Genomic DNA, 19786 nt, shown 5'->3' with positions numbered 1-19786 from the left:
GCCCCCCCCCCCCCCTTATCTTTTTTTGAATAGCCTCAGTAGAAACACTTCATTAATTTGTGTGGCCTCAATTTGAAGTTTGTTACCGTTTGGATTGCGTGGGCTGGTCTGAAATTAACCTTTGTGTTATTTATGAATAAAGAAGCAATGAATAGGATATCAGGGACTATTTAAACTGCTTAACCGAATAATTGTTTTACCCAGCTCTTTAAAACACCATTTACATATAATTGATGTACTAATTATGCGTGATTATAAATTTAATCCTTAAAGCTGGCCTCTCGATGAATCTCAGCTGAGCCGCACTGTGCTCGGCTAGCGCTGGTACCTGTTTATACTGAAATAATAGAACTGTTTTGCTTGGACTTAGCGTCCCATCCGGGTTGTCGCCCCCAGTAATTACTACTGATTACTGAGCCTCAGGTGGAGAGTCCATGCTATGTTCTAAGAATCAGCAGCTCCAACGTTTGGGTGTCCACATGGACTCATCTGTAGTAACCGCTTAGGGCAGGCTGCAGGGGAGCTCAGTTCTGGTCTGCTGACCTTAGACCCTCTAGCTGCTTGAGACAAAAACAGAGCTTGGATCAAAGACTGTTGGGGGTATGAGCGGGTTTCAGAAAGTCTGTGGAAAAATTGAACGATGAGTTTATTGGGTGCCAAAAAAAAAAATCAAAATCGATGCATAGTTTTTCTTTTTTAATATACATTTTCTGTGAACTTTTAAAGGCCCCACATACTAAGCTGAGCAAGGAATTCAGACTCAGGTACATGGGGTGGTCCTGAGGGTCTTCCCCGTTTGCCTCCGAAAGGCTCTCAGCTGCTCAGGTTTCAGACCAGAGCGCTAGTGCTCAGAGTCTGGTGGTGTTTACCCTTTGGGTGGTCTTGATGTTTACCTCACAGCTCTGCTTCCCTCCTCTCAGTGGCCAGGCTGGAGGTGGTAATAATAATAATAATAATAACGATAATGATAGCAACAAACATTCTTAAGTGCTGACTGGACCAGGCATTGAGCTAGGCGCTCAACATACTGAATTTCGCTTATTCCACTCATCAGCCCCTTAAAAACAGGTGCCATTGACATATCCGTTTTGTACTGAAGAACGAGGTCTCCAGAATTTAGGCAATGCACCCAGGGCTCTGTCCCCAGAGACCTCCCTTACCTGCCATTTTAACACCACTGTGTGGATCGAATGAGAAACACTTCCTGAGTGTCGTGTGGAGTCCGGTGGAGATAGCGAACACCAGGCACGCGCATAGTTATTAGCGTTCTGTTCCCTTCGATCTGACCGGGTGTGCTGGGATGAGGCTGCAGATTTGAGAAGCAACGTAGAAACCTGCTGTGCTGGTCTGGCTAGCTCTGGTTCCAGTTGTGCACTCGGACCTCGAGGGCCCCCTCTCCCCAGTTTGGTTGGTCCTGGCCACTCGCACGCGCTCCCCCAGACTGTGGCAGCCACTGTCTCTGCCGGCACACCCTCGCTTCACTGTCCTTTTTCTCCCCTGGGCTTCTACCCAGTCACCTTGGTAGAAGGACCTAGGAGGACTCCGTCTTCACCCTTTCTTCTGAAAGGAACCAGAGCACTGTAGAGTGAAGCTGAGCACAAGACAAGCAGTGGCGAAGCACCGGCGGTGTCCAGAGCCAACAGGGCACAGAAGCTCAGTTCTCCTTCAGAGGGGTCTTTGGGAGGCCATCTTGTGTTGACCTTGCAGATGTCTCTAAGCTCTTCAGACGCAAGGGTTTACACTGCTGCGACTTAATGAGTTGGGTTAATTATTTGAAGAGAGACTATTCTCACAGACCTTGAAATAAGACACATGGACAAGGAGAAATGAGCCTTGGGTCGTTGTCATTAACGCGTGCTGAGCTCATTACGGCTGTCGATGAGCAAACTGTGAAGTCCACTTCATTGAAGGACTGATTGACAGGAAAAAGGAACCGCCAGAGGGCATCTTCTTTAAGTTCAGTCAAGTAAAGACGGAAACCGGTCTTCCAGGTTGACGCGAAGCATAGGGTGGCTTCGGCAGAGGTGACCACGTGGGGCCTTTGTCTCCGCCAGCCTCCCATGCATGCTCCTCCTTGGATTCTGAATTTTTCTGACAGCATCTTGGCTCCAGCTGACACCCTACGGGTGCTTTGTGCTCACAGGTCCTGGGTCAGCCCTGGTGTCCCTGCAGAGCTGGCTCTCCTGACGTGGCCTTGCCTGCCAGTCAGTCAATGCTCTGCCCTTCATGACAGACCTCCAGCTTGGCGGGGTATTCCCTTTATTCTGGTCTCTTCTGGACTCAGAATAACAATAACTACTCATTTCGTTTGGCGCTTACTGTCTTCGCAGGCCTCTATGAAACACTTCATAAGTATTTCTCACGTAATCCTCACCACAGGGTTAAGATGGCAGGTCCGTGTGGACCCTGGGTTCCCAGCGGCTCTTGGCGAGGGCTACAGTTATGGCTCTTCAGTCTCCTCCTTCCCTCTCCCCTCTGATCTCGAGTTGGTCTCCCCTTTGCTTCTTCGGGTTCATTATTTCTAGTTTATTCTGCATTTTGCCTCCCTTGAGTATCTTGCACCTCTCCTTTTACCTAGCAGGTGCTCGCTAGATGCTGGGGAGTTCGTAAACCAAAGCCGAGGTCACTGAACAGCCGGGCGTGGTTCTGTTTCCTGGCAGCCCCAGCACCTGTCCACGCTGGGGCTTCCTTTTCCAAGGAGACTCCACGCATCTCTCCGTCTTGACACCAGGCCGAGGGTAGTGCCCTTCAAATCAGCAGTGGGGCTGTGGCCCCGTGTCCTAACGTGTTGTTTCGAAAACCGCAGCGGATGCCGTGAACAACGCAGCAGGCTTCGGGTTCAGCGGAGTGGACGAAAATGGAAATTTCTGTTGGGATCTGCTCTCTAACCTAAACATCTGGAAGATCGAGGTGAGTGCACTGTGCTTTTGAATCCAGCATCTCTAGTCAGTAGCACACCTGGCGTCCTTGGAGGGCAGATTTCTGGAATCCTTCAGAGTGTCTGGGGGAAAACCCACTCTCGGGGAATTGTTGGGGCCGGAAGCTCCTGGACATTTTGCAGTTCCGATTTTTTTTTTTCCCTTTCTTGTTCGTTTCTGATATCTACTTTCTTGATGGTTTAAATGGTTTGAGGAAGAATGACACAAGAAATATGAAAAGGAGCCAGGGACATCTTTCTACTGTTTACATTCCTCCTCTTCTGACCAGCAAGCCCAAATGTCATCTTCTCCTGTTCACATTCTCCTTGTTCGGTGGAAGGTGCAGACGAGAAGCCCCTGTATTTAGGCTCTCTGTGGTTCCTTGGAAATACTTCCATCTCCTTGCTTTGACGAAGAATCGGCAGAGAGCGCGGCTCTCAGGCCGTGAGGGTAGCGTGGTCTCCCTCTTCCCCTGTCTCTTCTCTGGTCTGTCGTCAGCTGCACAGGGGTCTCCTGGGACCACATCTCTCTCGGTGATTTTGGCATGGCCAGCGTTTGGAGTGGGCAGGGATGCTCAGTCATCAGCTCTTTCCCCTGCAGCTGGGTGAGGGGCAGGGCCTGGTTCTCAGCACACACACGTGTCAGCTCCTGGCAGAGATGACTCACATTTGCTGGCGGTTTTGGTTTCCCTCCTACGCCAGGGCAGACTGAGTCCTGGGAGGGCTTGGACAGAGGGGGCCGTGCCTGTGGAGCGAAAAGCTAGGGACGTGTGGTGGCTGCCCGCGTCCCAGCTACGTTTGGTGGAAACCAGGCCCAAAGGAGACGTGAGGAATGCCTGTGTGTCTTATGCCCGAGGCCTTTGCGTTTGGACAGCCTCCGGAGGGACAGAGATCTGCATTCCACCTCACGACGTTCGTGGAGTCTGTAGGGAGGATTATGCTCCTGCTGCTTTTCTAGCATCGAGGCCTTGCCACTTCAGAAGGCGAAACGGCAGCAGTGGAGCTGTCGGCTAGACGGCATCACACATGCAGCCTGAACTCATGCGCGTTCGGCTGCTCAGCTCAGTCAGGTAGGACAGGTAGTAACTGAGTACCCGCCACGGCCAAAGCTCCCACTTTTGAATATTTCCTGAGGATCCAGAGACTCCTGTGGGCAGCAGATGTGGCAAGAACATGCTGAAGGCCTGGAATCGGTTCTGAATGGGTAGCTCACGCTCTTTCATGCACGGCAAGAAACGATGCCCTGTCACAGTCTGCATATTGCGGACGGACGCGTCCCAGCCTTCAGAGCGAACTTTCTCATTTCGGGAAAAGCAGTACAGGCCGGAGACCCTTTTTCTGAACCGCCTGGGATGGGAAGTGTCTGGTCTGGGACTCTCTGCAAACAGGTCACGAGACAGGTGGGAGACAGGCAGGACTCCAAGTCGAGACAGGACCTTCACTTCCGGTCCACTTACATCTTGTACCCATAGCCCGAGGGTAATTTCATGTCGTTATTTTTACAAGGAAGTCTTTAAACAGTTTGTGGAAAATGCATTTTATAGAAAAAAATCTATACATGGGGTTTAACATTATTTGTTTGCACCAAAATAAACCCCGTTTGTTAATTCCGGGTTGCCACAAACTTTTTGAAGCCCCTGGTTGTTCCATCATTTGACTGTGACTCATCCCATGAGGTCAGAGGTGAATTTTCCACTTGTGATGGTGTGTGGGTACTCAAAAAGTTTTGGATTTTGAAGCATTTCCGATTGCAGAGGTTTGGTTCGGGCTGGTCAACCGGCCTGGATAGTCCACGAGCTTCTCTTTTCTCTATAGAAGATGTCACAGTCTGAGTTCTGTAATGCTTTTCTTCCTCCAAATTTGTGGCCTTGAGTGACTCTTTCGAGAGCTATGGGTAGCTTGCCTTTCCCTTCAGCCACCTGCTGGTTCACCCCAGCTCTGAACCAAAAGCCAGAATCCTCTCCCTGTGGCTACGTGTTCAAGGCAGAGGGCTCAGTTATTAAGTTGGGTATTTATTATAAAAGACAGCTGGAAAGCTTATATTTCCATTGTATTTGATGGAGGGCAATGAGCTAAAAACAGAAAACAAAGACCAAGAAGCCTGATTTAGTTCAAGTACCTCGAGGCTATACTTAGAGCATTTTATTAGCCCCAGAAGAAATGGATAAGTTTCCAGGGTTTTGCAATAAAAACTCACATTAAACAATGATTAATCTATCTTGTCGTTATCCTCTCTCGGTCCCCTGCCCTTCTAGTGGCCTCCTCTCCTTTCTCCTTTCCTCCCTCCCCTCTTATTGGCTATTACATTAGGCCAAGCTGTGCCCTATTTAGGATGTTTCTTGTGGTTGAAGAAACTTCAGGGAAAAAAAGTGGCACCCTCTCTTCGCACCTTCGTTTTCCACCCTTTGTAGAAATTCTGGTCCTTTTATGTTTGCTTCATGCTTTTAACTACCAGCCTTTGCTAAGACTTTTTTGTTTGTTTTTTTTTTGAAATGGGAAAAGACTCAGTTAATGGCTTATTTAGGGATGACTCTTCCTCAGTGGTTGATTTTCCTGCATCCTTGCCAGTTGGGTGATATTTCTTTGTTTTCTTTTCTGTATTGGGATCCCTTCATGCGTAAAATCTCTTCCCAGACACAACTGAAAGCTTCTGAACCTGTGTAACTGTTATAGAATTAACTACTCAAGACTGACCTAGTTTGATGGCCACATAGCGAAAAGATGACAATCGAATTTAAGCTGTCTCCGGGAAGGCACTACGTGGACATGTTAAACTTCTCCTGTGGCCCATCTTCTCTTAGAGTATTTAGTTTTAAAATTCTGATGACTTAAAACATTTTAAGCCGAGTGGCAGAGAAACCCATAAAATGTTCCTTCCACTTTCCTATAATTTGAATATAAATTTTTAGAAAAATTGTGCTTAAAATTGCAGGCCACATTTAGTCGCAAAGTGAGTCTTATAAACACCCGGAGAGTTCATTGTGTGGGGTGGAGAGGCTGCTGTCTTTTGGAATGCAAGTTGCTATCAACATACCTCATCTCATCAGCTGCCAGGGAAACTCTGGGGAGGACTTTCCATTTCTCGGGGTATTTTTAAAGCTAATGATAGGTGTTATTTTCTTCTTTCTAGACTGCCACAAGTTTCAAAATGTACTTAGAAAACTGGAATATTCAGACAGCTGCTTGGCTAAAGTGGTAAGAAAAACCAAAACAACCTCTTTTCTCCTAGCCTGAGGCTGGGTTTAGATGGGGGTCACAGGACTAGCAGTATCGTCTGCCAATGGTAATGTCACCTGACTGCGGTGGTGACCCACACCCCAGAGCTGGACGCTGTGACCGGGGGCGGTCTCACTGTAGCACATTTATCTTGTCACTTACTGCTGCCATGACCACGTCCCGGGCCCTCACTTACTCTTCTTCTCGGTCCGTGAAGCACTGGCAGCCCCCTCCCCATTTTAGAGGTGAGCGAAGTGGGACGCATAGATCAGGCAGCACACCGCTGGTGTACAGTAGGGTCAAGCCAGAGAGGTCCGTCTGCAGCGCTGGTCTTGCCTCTGCTGTGCTGCTGCCTGCACAGGGAGTGGCTGGCCCCCCGGCGGGCGGTGGCCTGCCACTCGGGCGTCCAGGAGGGTTGTCAGCATCCCGTCCCTGACAGCCAGGCTGTCCCCGGCTTAGGAACTTTGTGGTCCCCAGATACTGACACTTGTTAAATTGATATTCTTGTCGATACCTCCGGGTTCTTCCATGTGCCTGAATTAGGAACGTTCCATTTTCTTGAACACGACTTACTTGGAAGCAACACCCCCCCACCTCCCAGTGAGCATGCCCACCATGGTGAGAGTGGGATGGGGTAGGACAGCGAGCTGTGTCCCAGAACTCCCTGCTCTGGATGAGTGGTGTCCTTCCCAGGTCAGCGTGTCGGGGTCAAGGACGAGACTATGTGTAGCAGTTCCCTCAGAGAAGGCCCCCAACATGCAAGTTGTGGAATTTTTGCCTTCATGTTATCGCTGTGAGCTGATTTTGCAAATACTTTTTTTTTTTTTGAGAGAGAGATTTTTCTATAGGGCGTGCGTGCTCGCCAGAGAGACAGAAAGCAGGAAATCACTCCCCAGGGGAAATGGCCACACTGCAATCCCTTCTCCTCCATGCTCCTTTTGGGATCTTGGGCATGCATGCACACATTACCAGGTGTGAATTTTAGGCTGCCAGGTCTGGGACCTGAACCGCGGTCGGCTATATGAGAGTCCAGCGACATAACCATTATGACATCGGCTGGTCCTTAATTTTCTAAATAGTTTGAACAGAAACCTCCGTTTCTGTACACTGAGGAATCCTAGTATGCTCACTGTACATCTCCGTGAGGGTTTACATCTGGAGGGGGCTGAACATACAGGTGTGCATGTAAAACATGAAAATACAAAGAGCCGTTTTCCGAAATAAAATCTTTCATTTATACAAAAAGAGACAGAGAAGAAGAGACTCCTCACTTCAAACAGAAATGTTCCCGTTGGGGGCTTTGTTCCGCTTATCCCCCCAAGTGTATTCTCTTTCTTGCACGAAGAGGAAACTGGAATCCTTAGTCTGGATTTAAATCGGTTACTTTCCACAGCTCAGGCAGTACTGGGTTGGGGTTCACTGTGTGAGTTTCCATTTTGTTTATTATCTGGGTCCTCTCATTTCATAAACCATGTGGTAACTTCCTTGTGGTGGTGTTTGCAATTCCTAGACGGAGTTTGGGGAGGACCCGCTGTCACCTTGGTTTAATAAACAGGAAGCCCAAGATCTCCAGAGTATTTGCCACGTGTTTCTGGATCTGCTTCGCATCACTCTTTCAGGCAGACTAGGAGGTGGGACTCCCGTGGACACTGAGACCTGAGGAGGTCACAGGACTGGTGCTTTGATCTTACCCTGGTCTCACTGTCAAAAGAGATGAGAAGGATTGTAGTGTTGACTGGTTAGGTGACTAAGGGACTTGGCTAGAAAAGTAAATTAATTTTGACTAAATGGGGATTTCCGTTTCTTTTTAAAGTTATTTCTACCGTGAGAGAGAGCAGGACAGATGGAAAGAGTCTCCCAACCTCACGCTCAGATTATGGGCATGCACTGTCTTGTCTACTAAGGGAGGTCCTGGAATGTGGACCCAGGACCTTTTCCATGAGGGTCTTGTTGCATTACTACTGCCCCACCACTTGGCCCAAGAGGGTGTCCATTTCTGAGACCCTTACGTTGATTCCAAAATGTTTAATACAGTGGCACTTGAGTAAGGAGCCCTAGTACATTAGGTCATTGGTGGAATGAGGTGAGGCAGGAACTCAGCGACTGAGTGACTGTCAGACCTTTATTAGGAGGAGTGAGACGGTGTAGACCACTTAGGCTGTGGAGGTTGGAAATCTATGAGCTCTTCTGAAAAGGCCGAGCCTGGAGATGCCTGCCTGGTAGTACCGAAGGGTATTGAAGGGCGTGGGCTGCGTGGACTGCCTTACAGGTCCCTTCAGTATAGGCCTGTGGTTTCCATGTGGTCTCATCCGAAAGGAAGCAGGTGTGGCTAGAAGTTTCTGGTTCGTCTCGTCCATGGCTCGTTCTTCTCTTCACAGTGTGTGCTATGAGCGGGCTTCGTGGAACCCCACGGTACTAACCTTCATCCTGTCTGCTCTGTGGCATGGAGTCTACCCTGGATACTACTTTACCTTCTTAACTGGAATCCTGGTCACATCGGCTGCTAGAGCGGTAAGCTTCCTTTGCGTGTAGGGTCTTTTCCTTAGCTACGGGACACCGTGTGACCTCTTAGGCCCTAACAGGAGTTCAGGGTGAGGAGGTGGGGGGTGTGAGGCTTTGAAACACCAAACAACATACAGAAGTCTTCCCATCAGAAAAATACTTCACTATACAGGAACATGTGGCCATTACAAAAATGGTTAACCGTTTTATTTTCATATTATTTACAGGAGGTGTTAGTAAGACAAGATATTTTAGGAGAACTCTGGGGTACCTTAAGAGATGAAGACATTTTTAGTCATTAAAGGCTGTGAACCCACACAGTCTACTAATCACAGGTGGGAGAGTTAGTCGTGAAGGTGAACTCGGCAGGACTGCAGTTTGCTAACCCCCTGATGGACTTCCATTTCCTTACCCTGAGCCGGCAAGTGATTGACAGGGGTTCTGAGCAGCCGATGAGGTGGCAGTTGGTGGAACTATGTCTGTCAGAGATCAGTCCAGCCGCTTATGTTTTCATGATCCGGTTAACTTAGTTTGGGTCAAATTCTTTGTGAGTTCTATAAATTTAGTTCTCTAAGTTTTTCAAGGAGCTTTTAGTTTGTTCTAGAATGTTCCTGCTGTTTGCCTATTGTACAGCAGGATAATAAAGGAGTGAAAAAAGTGACTATCCTTAAAGAAGAAGATAAGCATGTGTAGAAGTAATTGTGGGTAGAAATAATTGTGCGCTGGAAAAGCCAGATCCCGCATGGCCACTGTGGTTTGAATCCCCAGCCCGGTCAGCCTGGAACACACTGGACACAGGTGTGAGTGTCTAAGGGCCTTTGGACTGGAGGGAGGTGATCACAGTGTGGCCAGACCCAGTTACCTCTCTCCTGTCTCTTAGATGGTCTCTTTCCTGAACAAGAGAAAAAAAAAGAAATTGCAATTCAAAGTACTTTTATTGTCCAGTACAGAGTTTATATTCAGTACCTTTCTTTCTTTCTTTCTTTCTTTCTTTTTTTAAATTTGCTATAGGGCGTATGTGCTCACTAGAGAGAGACAGAGAGTGAGTGAGAGGGAGAGAGAGAGAGAAGAAAAGTGAGAAGGCACACTTGGGGGATGGCCACATGGCGATCCTTTCTCCATGTCTCCCTCCTTTCAGGATTTTGGGCATGCTTGCACACACGCCTGGCATGTTTTTTTCAAGCCTCTGGGTCTGGGCCCTGAACCCCACACCTGGCCACAAGGGGTCCAGCTGTGCTTACCACCACTCTATCCACTGGTCCTATATTCAGTTCAGTCTCAGTCTTGGATAATGATCGTGGCCTTCCTCGTTGCTGAGGCCAGGAGCTTGGATGGTGTCCATGGACCTGTATGCTGGATGTATTTAGAAGTCACCATCAGCGGTTCATTCTTTAATCCCTTTGTTCTGTGACTATGTCAGGAGCCTTGGTACGTGCCAGTCAGTGTCCCAGGTCCTGGGCTGTCACAGTTAGCAAGAGCACCCCCACCCTCAGAGAACCGTATCTTAGCGAGACGAAGGTGTGTTGGAACCCACGTGAGTGAGTGGGGACTTCATCTCTCTTAATGCTTAAAATCACGTGCACATGGTATGCAGACAAGAGGGGGTGTGTTCCCTCCCCTTGTTCAAACCTGGAGTACAGATGTCTAGGCGGCCTGAGAAGGGAAGGTCGGAATTTTGTCTGCCGAGACGTTGAGAGGGCCATTCCTGATGCCGTCAGGGCTCAGCCTCAAGAGGCGTCAAGGCTGTGGCTTCTGTGGAGCCTTTCTCCTGGACGCCTGGAAACATTTTCCACAAATAAGTCGTAATGTGTAGGGCATGGAAGGTGAGGGCCTGTAGAACCAGCTTTCTGTTTTCCCAGAAGAATAAACTCGACAGTCACGGAGTGGCTTAGGCCCTGGAAGGTACCCACTACCAGCTCATGCCCAGTGCCCAGCGTGGCCCTGGGGCTGCGACCCTGGGCTCTGAACTGGGGCTTGGAGGGCCGAGGAGAGGCGTCCATTACTCCCTGTTCCCGTCTTGGGCTCACCTGCCTGTAAGCTGACTGTTCTCAGCTCTGCTTTTCTTTATGTTTTTTCCTTTTTCTACCTATTTATTTTATGCAAAGAGTTTATTTCTTTGAGAGAGAAGGAGACGGGCAGACAGACACAAGGGCACCTCCATCAGGCCTTTCTGCCGTGCTCCACCCTCATCAGCCAGACTGGGTCACCTGCACGCGCGTGTGGGCGGGGTGGGCTCTGAGTCCCATGTGGGTTGGTTGCCTCACCACCACGCCCCGTCTGGTCTTGCCTTTGATCCCTGATTCTGGAAATGAAGCAAGCTCCTTGAGATGAGTGTAGCTACGTATATAAAAAGACACAGTATGCACGAGCGTGTCCTTCGGCCCAGCACGGTTCATTTCGAAGAGCTGTCTTTCCACCTGCAGCTGAGTCTCCCAGTCTGTGGGAGGGGAGTGGTGAGCTGAGGTGACAGGTCGTCCATCATCTCCCACGGCGATCCTAGGCTCGGCACATCGTGAGCACTGAATACTCGGAGCTGCGTCTCCTGTGAGCAATAGGAATATGGTCTGTACTGGCTGCTACCCAAAGGGAGCGATTAGGGACCCGCGCAGAAGTTTACTCACGGGGGTCCGCGTCGCGGAGTTGCTTGTACTAGCAAAACGGGTGGGAAGACAAGCTTACTTTTTCATAACTAACTTAAAAGCATATTGGAGGTTAACATTTCCTGATATGTAAGAAAGTTCGTGGCATATTACTAAATTAGAAAAGAGCCTGGAACAGATTGGGTCGTTGGAAAAGTCATGATGCATTCTTGCATTGGAAAATGTAGAAGAATACGTCATGACTTTTCCAATAACCCAGTGCATCGGTGTTACTAAGAATGTAAATGTGGGCACGTAACACTAGAGAAAGCCTTTGAAGGCTACATGCAGAGGTTTTAAATTGTGCTTCTCTTTGGGAGATGTTAAAAGAAATTTTTTTTTGCTTACTTAAAACATTTATTTTTCTTTTAATTTTTTCCGAGGGCACATGCACTCACTGGAGAGAGACAGAGTAAGAGCGAGAAGGCGAGAAGGTACCCCCATGGGGAATGGTCATGCTGCAGTCCCTTCTCCATTTCTCTCTTTTCTCAGGACTTCGGGCACACACATGCCCAGTGTGTTTTTCAAGCTGCTGGGTCTGGGACTCAGACGTACAGTTGGCCACATGGGATCCAGCCACCTTAGCCACTACACCACCGACAGGCCCAATTGTTGTTTAAACATTTTTCTATGGTGAACTTGTGTGTGTGTGTGTGTGTATTTTTATTTTTATTTTTATTTTTTAGTAAGAAGAGGCATAGTACTCTTTGCAGTTGAAAATAGAACTCGGGTGGCGGTGTGTATGGTAGGCTCCATGAACACTCTACTGGCGTCCATGGTGTCACAGTGCTTTTGTCTTCACTCCCTCCTCCTCACCTTTGCCTTCCTTGGCTTGCAGGTAAGGAACAACTGCAGACACTACTTCCTGTCTTCCAAGGCGCTCAAGGCCGCGTATGATGTGGCCACCTGGGTCGCCACCCAGCTGGCTATGTCGTACACCGGCGCCCCGTTTGTGATGTTGGCGGTGGAACCAGTTGTCACCTTATACACGTGAGTCTGCGCGTGCTCAACGCTGTCTGTACGCAGATCTGCCTTCTCTGCCTCTTAGCGGTTGGCGGACTGAATCGGGCCGTGCTAAGAGTTTCTAAATGTGGCTTCAGTGTGCGCGAGGCCAATGGGCAAGCTTCAGGAGGAAGTCCTGCAGATAGCAACGCTTAAACACCAACACGGAAAGCCCGATGGCCAGGTGTCCCTTCAGCCGTGCTTAACATCACGGAGGGTGCTCCTGGCAGTGCTGGGCTGGATCTTGACTGAGCTCTTAGAGGGTGAATCGGCTGCCCTTGGCCCTTTTCTTGGGACCCAAGCTATGGTGGAGGGTGGCACCGCTGGGATCCACTGACCCGAGTGGTCTGTAGAAGGTTCTATGCCATTGGCAGAGATGGCAGCTCTGAAGGGAAGCATCAGGGCTATGGTCCCAGCTGCACATGGCGTAGGGAGTGCTGGCATTTTGCGGGGAGGATCAGGGGCACACCAGAGACCAGAGGCCTTTTGGACAAGGCTGTTGGGCCTAGTACTCAAATATCCGAACTCCAAATGAAACGCAAACCCATAATTGCTTCCTTTCGTTGTTTTTCCCTTCGGTGTAATGGTTATCTTTCTCGACTGTTGTGAGCTGGTTGAGCCATGGTCTCGCATACTGAGCGTGTGGCCTCCGGCAAGTGTTTAACCTCCCCTACCTGTGTTCCCTCAGCTGTGAAATGAGGCTAAGAATAGACCCTACTTCCCAACACGTTTGTTGGGACTCAGTGTTAGCCCTGGGGGTGGCACACGTGCACAGGGCTAGGCCTCACCTGGAATGTGGTCGAACTTTAGTCCACACTACCTCGGCTGAGTTCATACCTTGCACAAGCTGTTCTAGGTTAACTAGAGGCCCTAGCAGGGTTCAGGAAAGTGACTTAGAAATTAAAATACAAACATACCTTATTTGTAAGTTGGGGATCCCCTGTAGCTGAGGGACTGGTCAGGAATGGACCCGTGAAACTAACTGCTTTATACATATGTCCCTGTCCCATGCTTCCGTGGCTTTACCCCTCTTAATTGCCAGGGGAAACGTGCAGAGAGAGACAGACAGAAAAGCCCCCCGGTGAGGGGTGGTCACGCTGCGGTTGTTTCTCCTGTATTTCTCCATCATGTCAGGACTTGGGGCACACATGTGTACAGCATGTCCTTCAAGCCCCCGGGGTTGGGGGCTGAAACGCGGTCAGTGTGTGAGACCTGGCTCCCTTAACCACTAGGTAAAGGCCTGCCCTGGGGGTGGTTCCTTCGAGGTTAGGAGGAGAAGGTGAGAGCAGCAGACAACAGCCCTCAGTCAGGCCTGCTCTGCTGGGGCGTGTTCTCTGAGTGCCGGGTCGGTGCTAAGACATGCCAACACAACGTGGATGTCATGCTGCTTTATATACTCATCTTTCTTGGAAAGGAAGAATAGAATTAAAGTCTTCAGCCAGAAAAGGGGGGCAGGTCCTCAAGTCAGCCGTTACAGAGGTAGGAGCCCCTCTGACTCTGTGAGAAGAGTTGATAACACCTTCACAAGATGGTGTCCTTGGGCACTCCCAGCTGGCACTCTGGCTCTGCCCAGCCTCTGGCCAGCCCCACTCACTCGGGCTTGCCCTCATGCCTGCATTTGCCCTCTTCTGTCACCTGCACGTTTAACACCCCCCACGGCAGCCTTCGCCCATGGAGCCGTCTGCTGGGGCTGCCCAGAGCACTGTCCCGGGTGCTTGTCTCAGTCATGCTCTGGCTACTTGTCCAGGTTCTCAGCGACCTGCTTCTAGCTCAACTTTCCCCACAAGCCCTGGGCTTCTGAGTGCATGATGGGTCATGTGTGAGGCCTCTGTGAATGCATGGGTCATGCCAAGGCAGAATGCCCGTGTTCAGTTCACGGTCGTTGAACACCTGCAGGGAGGATGGGGAGCAGAATATAGACACTGTCTGCCCCCACGGAGGTGAGAGCCCGCTGGAGCAGACAGTCAGTCATCGGGGCCGTGTAATGCATTCCGAGTGTGTGCGCATGGACGGTGCCATGTATGACACAGCTCACACACAGGAATCTGACCCAGCCTGGGCACTGGAGGCAGCTCTGGGAGCAGCTCAGTCCTGGAGGCTGGGCAGTGGGAGAGAAGCAGGCAGTGTGTGTGGGGGCAGTGGGCGAGGTCGGTGTGGTGGCCCCAGTGTGGTGGCCCCTGCTGCAGACACCAGAAACTGGAGAGAAGGCCCTGAGTAGGAGGGAGCCCCGGGCACGGAAGACCGGAGACCTGAGCTTGGGCAGAATGTAGACCCTGTGGTGCAGTGTGATGAGCCGAGGAGAGGGGGCAGGCTCAGTGTCCTTGTCCCCTCGGTGGGAGTGGGGGCTCAGTGGGTGAGCAGTGTCACAGAACACACGCAGCAACTACATGCTAGCCCCAGGTTTCAGCCCCCAAGGTCCTGTAACAATAAGGTCGTAGTGTGGTGACCAAACGTTTCTTTAGGAGAAGCCATTTAGGCAGCAGGCGGCTGTGGGGTCTCGCTATGGTTGGCCTGTGATAAACTCACTGAGCCGGCTAACCATTGCCAGTGTCAGTGCTTAGGGGCTCAAAGGGCAGAATCCGATTAGTCTCAATAGCTTTTTGCTTTTAAAAATCACTCTAGAATAATATATATAAATGTGTGTGTGTGTGTGTGTATATATATATATATGTATATATATATAAACTCTGCTTAGGATCAAACAAAATTAACATCTTCTTCAATCCATCCTGTTTCATAGAGCATCCAGGCCGTGTGTCATCTGGTTATTGGGGTGCCCCTGGTCCACATTTCCCAGTGAGCATTGGAGATGTAACTAGCCAGGCTGAGGGGCTGCACTTCCAGTTGTGTTTAATTCTAATCCGTGTGAACTGTAACGGCCACGTGTTCCCAGCCGCTGTTACAGATCAATTGTGCCTCACAGAATGTTCTCGGGGTTTCTTAAGAGAATCCCTGAGTGTGGTGAAAGAGGCCCCCCTGGCCTTCGATGGAGGCTGACTTTGGTTGCATTCCGATCCAGTTGTCATCTGGGAGAACCAGTATCTGGTCTTGAACCACACTGTAGGCAAATCCATTTCTCAGTATAGTCTTGGTTGCTTCATATTTAAATATCTATTATTTATTTATTTTTTAAGAGAGATTTTCTGCTATAGGGTGTGTGTGCTCATTGAAGAGACAGAAAGAGACAGACAAAAAGGGAGAAATCACCCCCGGGGGGATGGCCACACTGCGATCTCGTCTCCTTTGTTCTCCTCTTGGGATTTTGGGCATGCACACAAATGCGCCCAGAGTGAGTTTTAAGTCACTGGGTCTGGGACTCGAACCATGGTCTACCAGGTAGGAGTCCAGTGACGTAACCATTACACCATCTGCTGGTCCCTAAGTTTCAGTATTTTAATTTCACGGTAGAGGCCCATGTACACACATAACAGAGAGCGCGAGAGACGAGAGCTGACCTGTCACACAATGATCTACTGTAGCCTGCGTCTCACCAGGGTCATGGATGAGTGCATGCTCACCCAGCGTGTTCCAGGCCCACCAGGCCAGGGTCCAGGCATGCACCAGGCCGAACAGCTTCTGCACATAACCGCCTCTGCCACAGAGGCTGGGCCTAGATTGTCTTTATTATTTTTTTAAGGTCTTTGCCATAGGGCATTTGTGTTTGCAGGAGAGAGGTCCCCCCACGCCCGTCTCCAATCCCCCTAAAGGATGGCCACATACAATCCCTCCTCCTCCGTTCTCCTGGGATTTCCAGCACACAGACACATGCCCAGCATGAATTTCAAGCCACCAGTCCAGGACTCGAACCATGGCCAGCCTCTTGGGAGTCTAGCGCCATAACCATCATGCCACCTGCTGGCCCCTAGATAACATTTTCTTAAATTCACTGTGTGAGAGTGTTGGGATTTGCATGGAAACTTTTGTAGATAGCAAACTTCTTGAGAGCAAAAACCCATTCCGTAGTCTTCTTTGTATCTGAAGTACTAGGTAATGCCTTGCATACGCTGTGTTAATTGAGTTTGTTTCAGAATTGAAAGATAAAATATTCTTTAACATTTTAGAGAAATGCGGACCAACAGGCTATGTTGCTAACCTTACCAGGAGATTGAAAATCTCCCCCTTAATTGCCAAAGGATTTTGATGGAGTCTGACATAACAGCTCCAGTGTAGATTTGGCCACGTGTGAAAGATTTCAGGCAAAACACAAACATTAAGTTGATTTCAGATGTGAGACTTTGAAAGCTGGGACTCCCTCTGGCCAGGGTGTGCCTGTGGGGATCTGTTTATAACTGCTGACCCATCCTTACCTGTAGATCCCTTTTTTTACTATCAGTGTTGTTCCGGTGTAGACCGTGACCTACAAGGTCCCTTGCTGTGGCCGTTGACGCTTCCCTGGTTCAGTGACCCCTAATCTCAATGTTCCCACCCTCTCTACCTCGCCAAGGGAAGGGGTCATGATGGCTTATGCTTCCTATGGGCCCCAGTATAATGTGTCATGCGCCCTGGACAGGAAATGCTCTTGAGAGAAGAAGTGAATAGAGACAGGTTTCTTCTGCTAGGACTCTTGACTCTTCGGTTGACACGGTCAAGACAGTCTTTCTCCTGGTAGAGAGCGGGGACATTTAAGCCTGTGTGAGTTATCTGAGTCGAACGGGCCTGGCCTTATAGAAGCGGCGGCATGATAGAGAAGTCAGCTGACATTTCTTCTCTTGACACATTATTTTCCTTTCATTTTCAAAAATCACTGGAGAAAGTGTAAGTCCAACCTTTGCAAACGGATCCAGAACAGTTCTGTTAACTCCGTTTGCTGACAGGCCCGGTGTTTATCAGCTTGGTGCGTACCGTGCCAAATACCACGCTCTGCTCGGCAAGTCACGAACCTCAAAAGCACAACTTGTTTCTTCGTTGTTTGCATGAAAGTTATTTTCAGGGTTCTAGGCTAGATTTTTCAAACTCAGGATCTTTCTGTTTTTTTATAAGCCACACAATAAGAAGAGCGTGTGGATTAAAACGTTAGGTTTGTGTTTAGGAGATAGTGTTGGGATTGAATTTGTCTGCATCATTAGACTTTGAATATTGGCGGTTTCTAGCTGTCACGGCTTGGTCTGCTTGTTACCATACCACGTCTAGCTGCAGAGGGACAGCCCAGATCCGTGGTTTCAATCCGGCTCCGGGCTGCTCACCTACAGAAGACAGTTATCCGTGAGGGGATCGAGGCACACTCAGTGTAGACGTGTCTGCTACGGCTCTCAGCAGTGCCTCACGCACCTTACTGAAGGCGATGAAATTGGGTGACCTTGCCAACCCGTGTTTCCTGGTTTGCAATACCAATTTTGTGTTTTCTCCCTAGGTCCATGTACTTCTACTTACATATCATAAGTCTTCTGATAATACTCTTCCTGCCAATGAAGCCACAAGCTCGTACTCAAAGACGGCCCGAGACTCTGAACTCTGTTAGTAAGACGAAAACCGATTGATACCTCGGGGAGAAGCCGAACACGTGAAACGACAGCGCATTTGGAAGATGGGAATGTCGGAAGTTCAAGGGCTCTCCAGTGACCTAGAGATGTTTACATGCATTTTAAGTGCAGGGAGTATTTTTATAAAAGGCTTTTGTACAGTGACATCGGCCATGTCCAACTTACTAGTTTTAATATTTTAGAGGACATTTGAGTGCCTGGAGGTGTGAGGAGAACGTGCCTGGGCTCAGAGACAGTCCACCTGGGCTGTTGGGTCTTGGGGTTTCTGGCACAATTTCCGGCCTCTGAAATCTAGATGCTGAGAACCCAGGCCTCGGCTCCAGGCGTTAGAAGGTGCTTGCTGAGACGACTTACAGGTTCCGTAAACTGAGCATACCCAGAGGTGGTTGTCCTTGCGAAGTCCCAAACCCTCAGGCTTGCGACGTCACTGTGTGCAAACACAGGAAGTGCTCAGAAGACCGAGGAAAGGGGAGCCGTGCAGGGGGTTTGCAGGTGCTGAGAATTCTGTGACCCAGGACACTCACCGGGAACCATGGCGTGGCCGAAGCCAGGCAGGCCTGTGAGCAGGCTGCGTCCCTCCACCCCGCAATGGAGCCCCCGCTCTTTGGAACTGAACCAAGATTGGTTCCAGGGGTCTCTGGTACGTGGGATCAGGGGCCGGGGAGGGGCCGTCTCCTGAGTTTTCCATTTCACACGTGCCATCTGCTTGCCAAGGAGTGGCCCTGAGAGGACGCGCCAGACGGGATTTGGAGAAATACTTTTTATACGAGTAACTTCACGTGATGCGCAAGTCTGGTGGGAATCAGCGACCTGTCTCTTGTCTTCCTCCGTCTCACGGGGGTGTCCGTGGTCAGGGCCACGACCCTCGCGTGAGCAGCGTGGTCCCCATTAAATCCGGCTCCGAATTAGCGAATGGTCGCGCTGGAAAGAACTCCAAAGGCAGATTCCTCTCCCGTCTTCGCTTTGAATGTGCCCCGGTGCCTTTGGGGACTTGTGTCGGGGGATGCTCTGTGTGGGGGAAGGAAGCGTGCTATTACCTGTGATGAAAAATAATAATAATGATGATAATAATAAATGCTGCAGTGGGGTGCCCTCAATCGAATGGTGGGGAGGGGACAATTTGTTTGGATCAGATGATCAAAAAAATTAGTTTCTTACTGAATAAATTGTGTATTTCCATATGAAAGAAGTGTTTCTGAGTGGAAAAGTGTTTTTCATTTGTGTCAGTGGAGAAGTGTGTGTGTGTGTGTTTTAACGCACGGCACAAACACAAGGTTGTTTTTTTTTTCTTAAATTTCCAGAAGCTGCATGCACTTCCCAGAAGTCTCCCCAGAGAGAGAGAGTTAGAGAGAGGACTGAAGCACCCCAGTGGGGCATGGTCATGCTGTAATCCCTTCTCCATTTCTCCCTCCATACCCAGCTTTTACTGTTAGGTCATCTGAAAAGTCATGCTGTATTTTTGTATAGAAAAACAGAAAACTACAGCATGACTTTCCTGGTGATGTCATATGTGTGTGTGTGGATGTGAGAGAGAGGAAGAGGGAGGAGGGAGAGAAAGAGACACTCTCTAATCTCTGGAGATTTTGGTTTTTGTATGATTTCTAATCTTCATTTCCAATTTCATGGGTAAGATGTACGCCCCCCTCACCCCTACACTGGGAGGGGTGCTAACTGCCCTGTCTCTGATTCACAGTTCTCCCATTGTAGGTCCCAGGAGTGATCTCAGATGGTGTGTAGGGACAGCCACTATAGGAGCCTGCAGTCTCTCAGTGTCTGCCTGCAGCCTCTCAGTGTCTGCCTGCAGCAGGAACACCCTGAGGTGCACCGCCCAGGGAAACACAGCTCCTGCACTCTGGAAAGATGGGACCGCCTGCAGTGGCACCCGCTGTGCGGCACAATCCGTTTACAGTGAGGTCTTGGGACTTGCTCTGTGACTTGCAACCAGGGTTCACCGTATTTAAGTATCTTCATTTCTTTAGGTTTAAAATGAATTAAAAGCCGTTTTTAGAGTTTATTTCTTGAGTCAGAGG

The 19786-nt window shown here is 49.5% G+C and overlaps 1 protein-coding gene across 1 annotated transcript in view; it reads left to right on the top strand.

The window, feature by feature from the left end:
* Positions 1-18907, top strand: part of MBOAT1 (membrane bound glycerophospholipid O-acyltransferase 1) — a 77533-nt gene extending 58626 nt beyond the window's left edge. Inside the window, exons 10-14 of the mRNA XM_014586498.2 lie at positions 2807-2910; positions 6048-6112; positions 8512-8644; positions 12113-12264; positions 17627-18907. Coding sequence (XP_014441984.1) covers positions 2807-2910; positions 6048-6112; positions 8512-8644; positions 12113-12264; positions 17627-17753 — 581 coding nt within the window. The 3' untranslated portion in view covers positions 17754-18907. The remainder of the gene's footprint in view (positions 1-2806; positions 2911-6047; positions 6113-8511; positions 8645-12112; positions 12265-17626) is intronic.
* Positions 18908-19786: the final 879 nt, after the last annotated feature.

The sequence above is a fragment of the Tupaia chinensis genome, unplaced genomic scaffold (assembly GCF_000334495.1).
Source record: "Tupaia chinensis unplaced genomic scaffold, TupChi_1.0 Scaffold000141_1, whole genome shotgun sequence".
NCBI classification, from domain to species: domain Eukaryota; kingdom Metazoa; phylum Chordata; class Mammalia; order Scandentia; family Tupaiidae; genus Tupaia; species Tupaia belangeri.
Note: the sequence above shows the minus strand (reverse complement) of the source record. Positions and strands in the feature narration are given on the sequence as shown.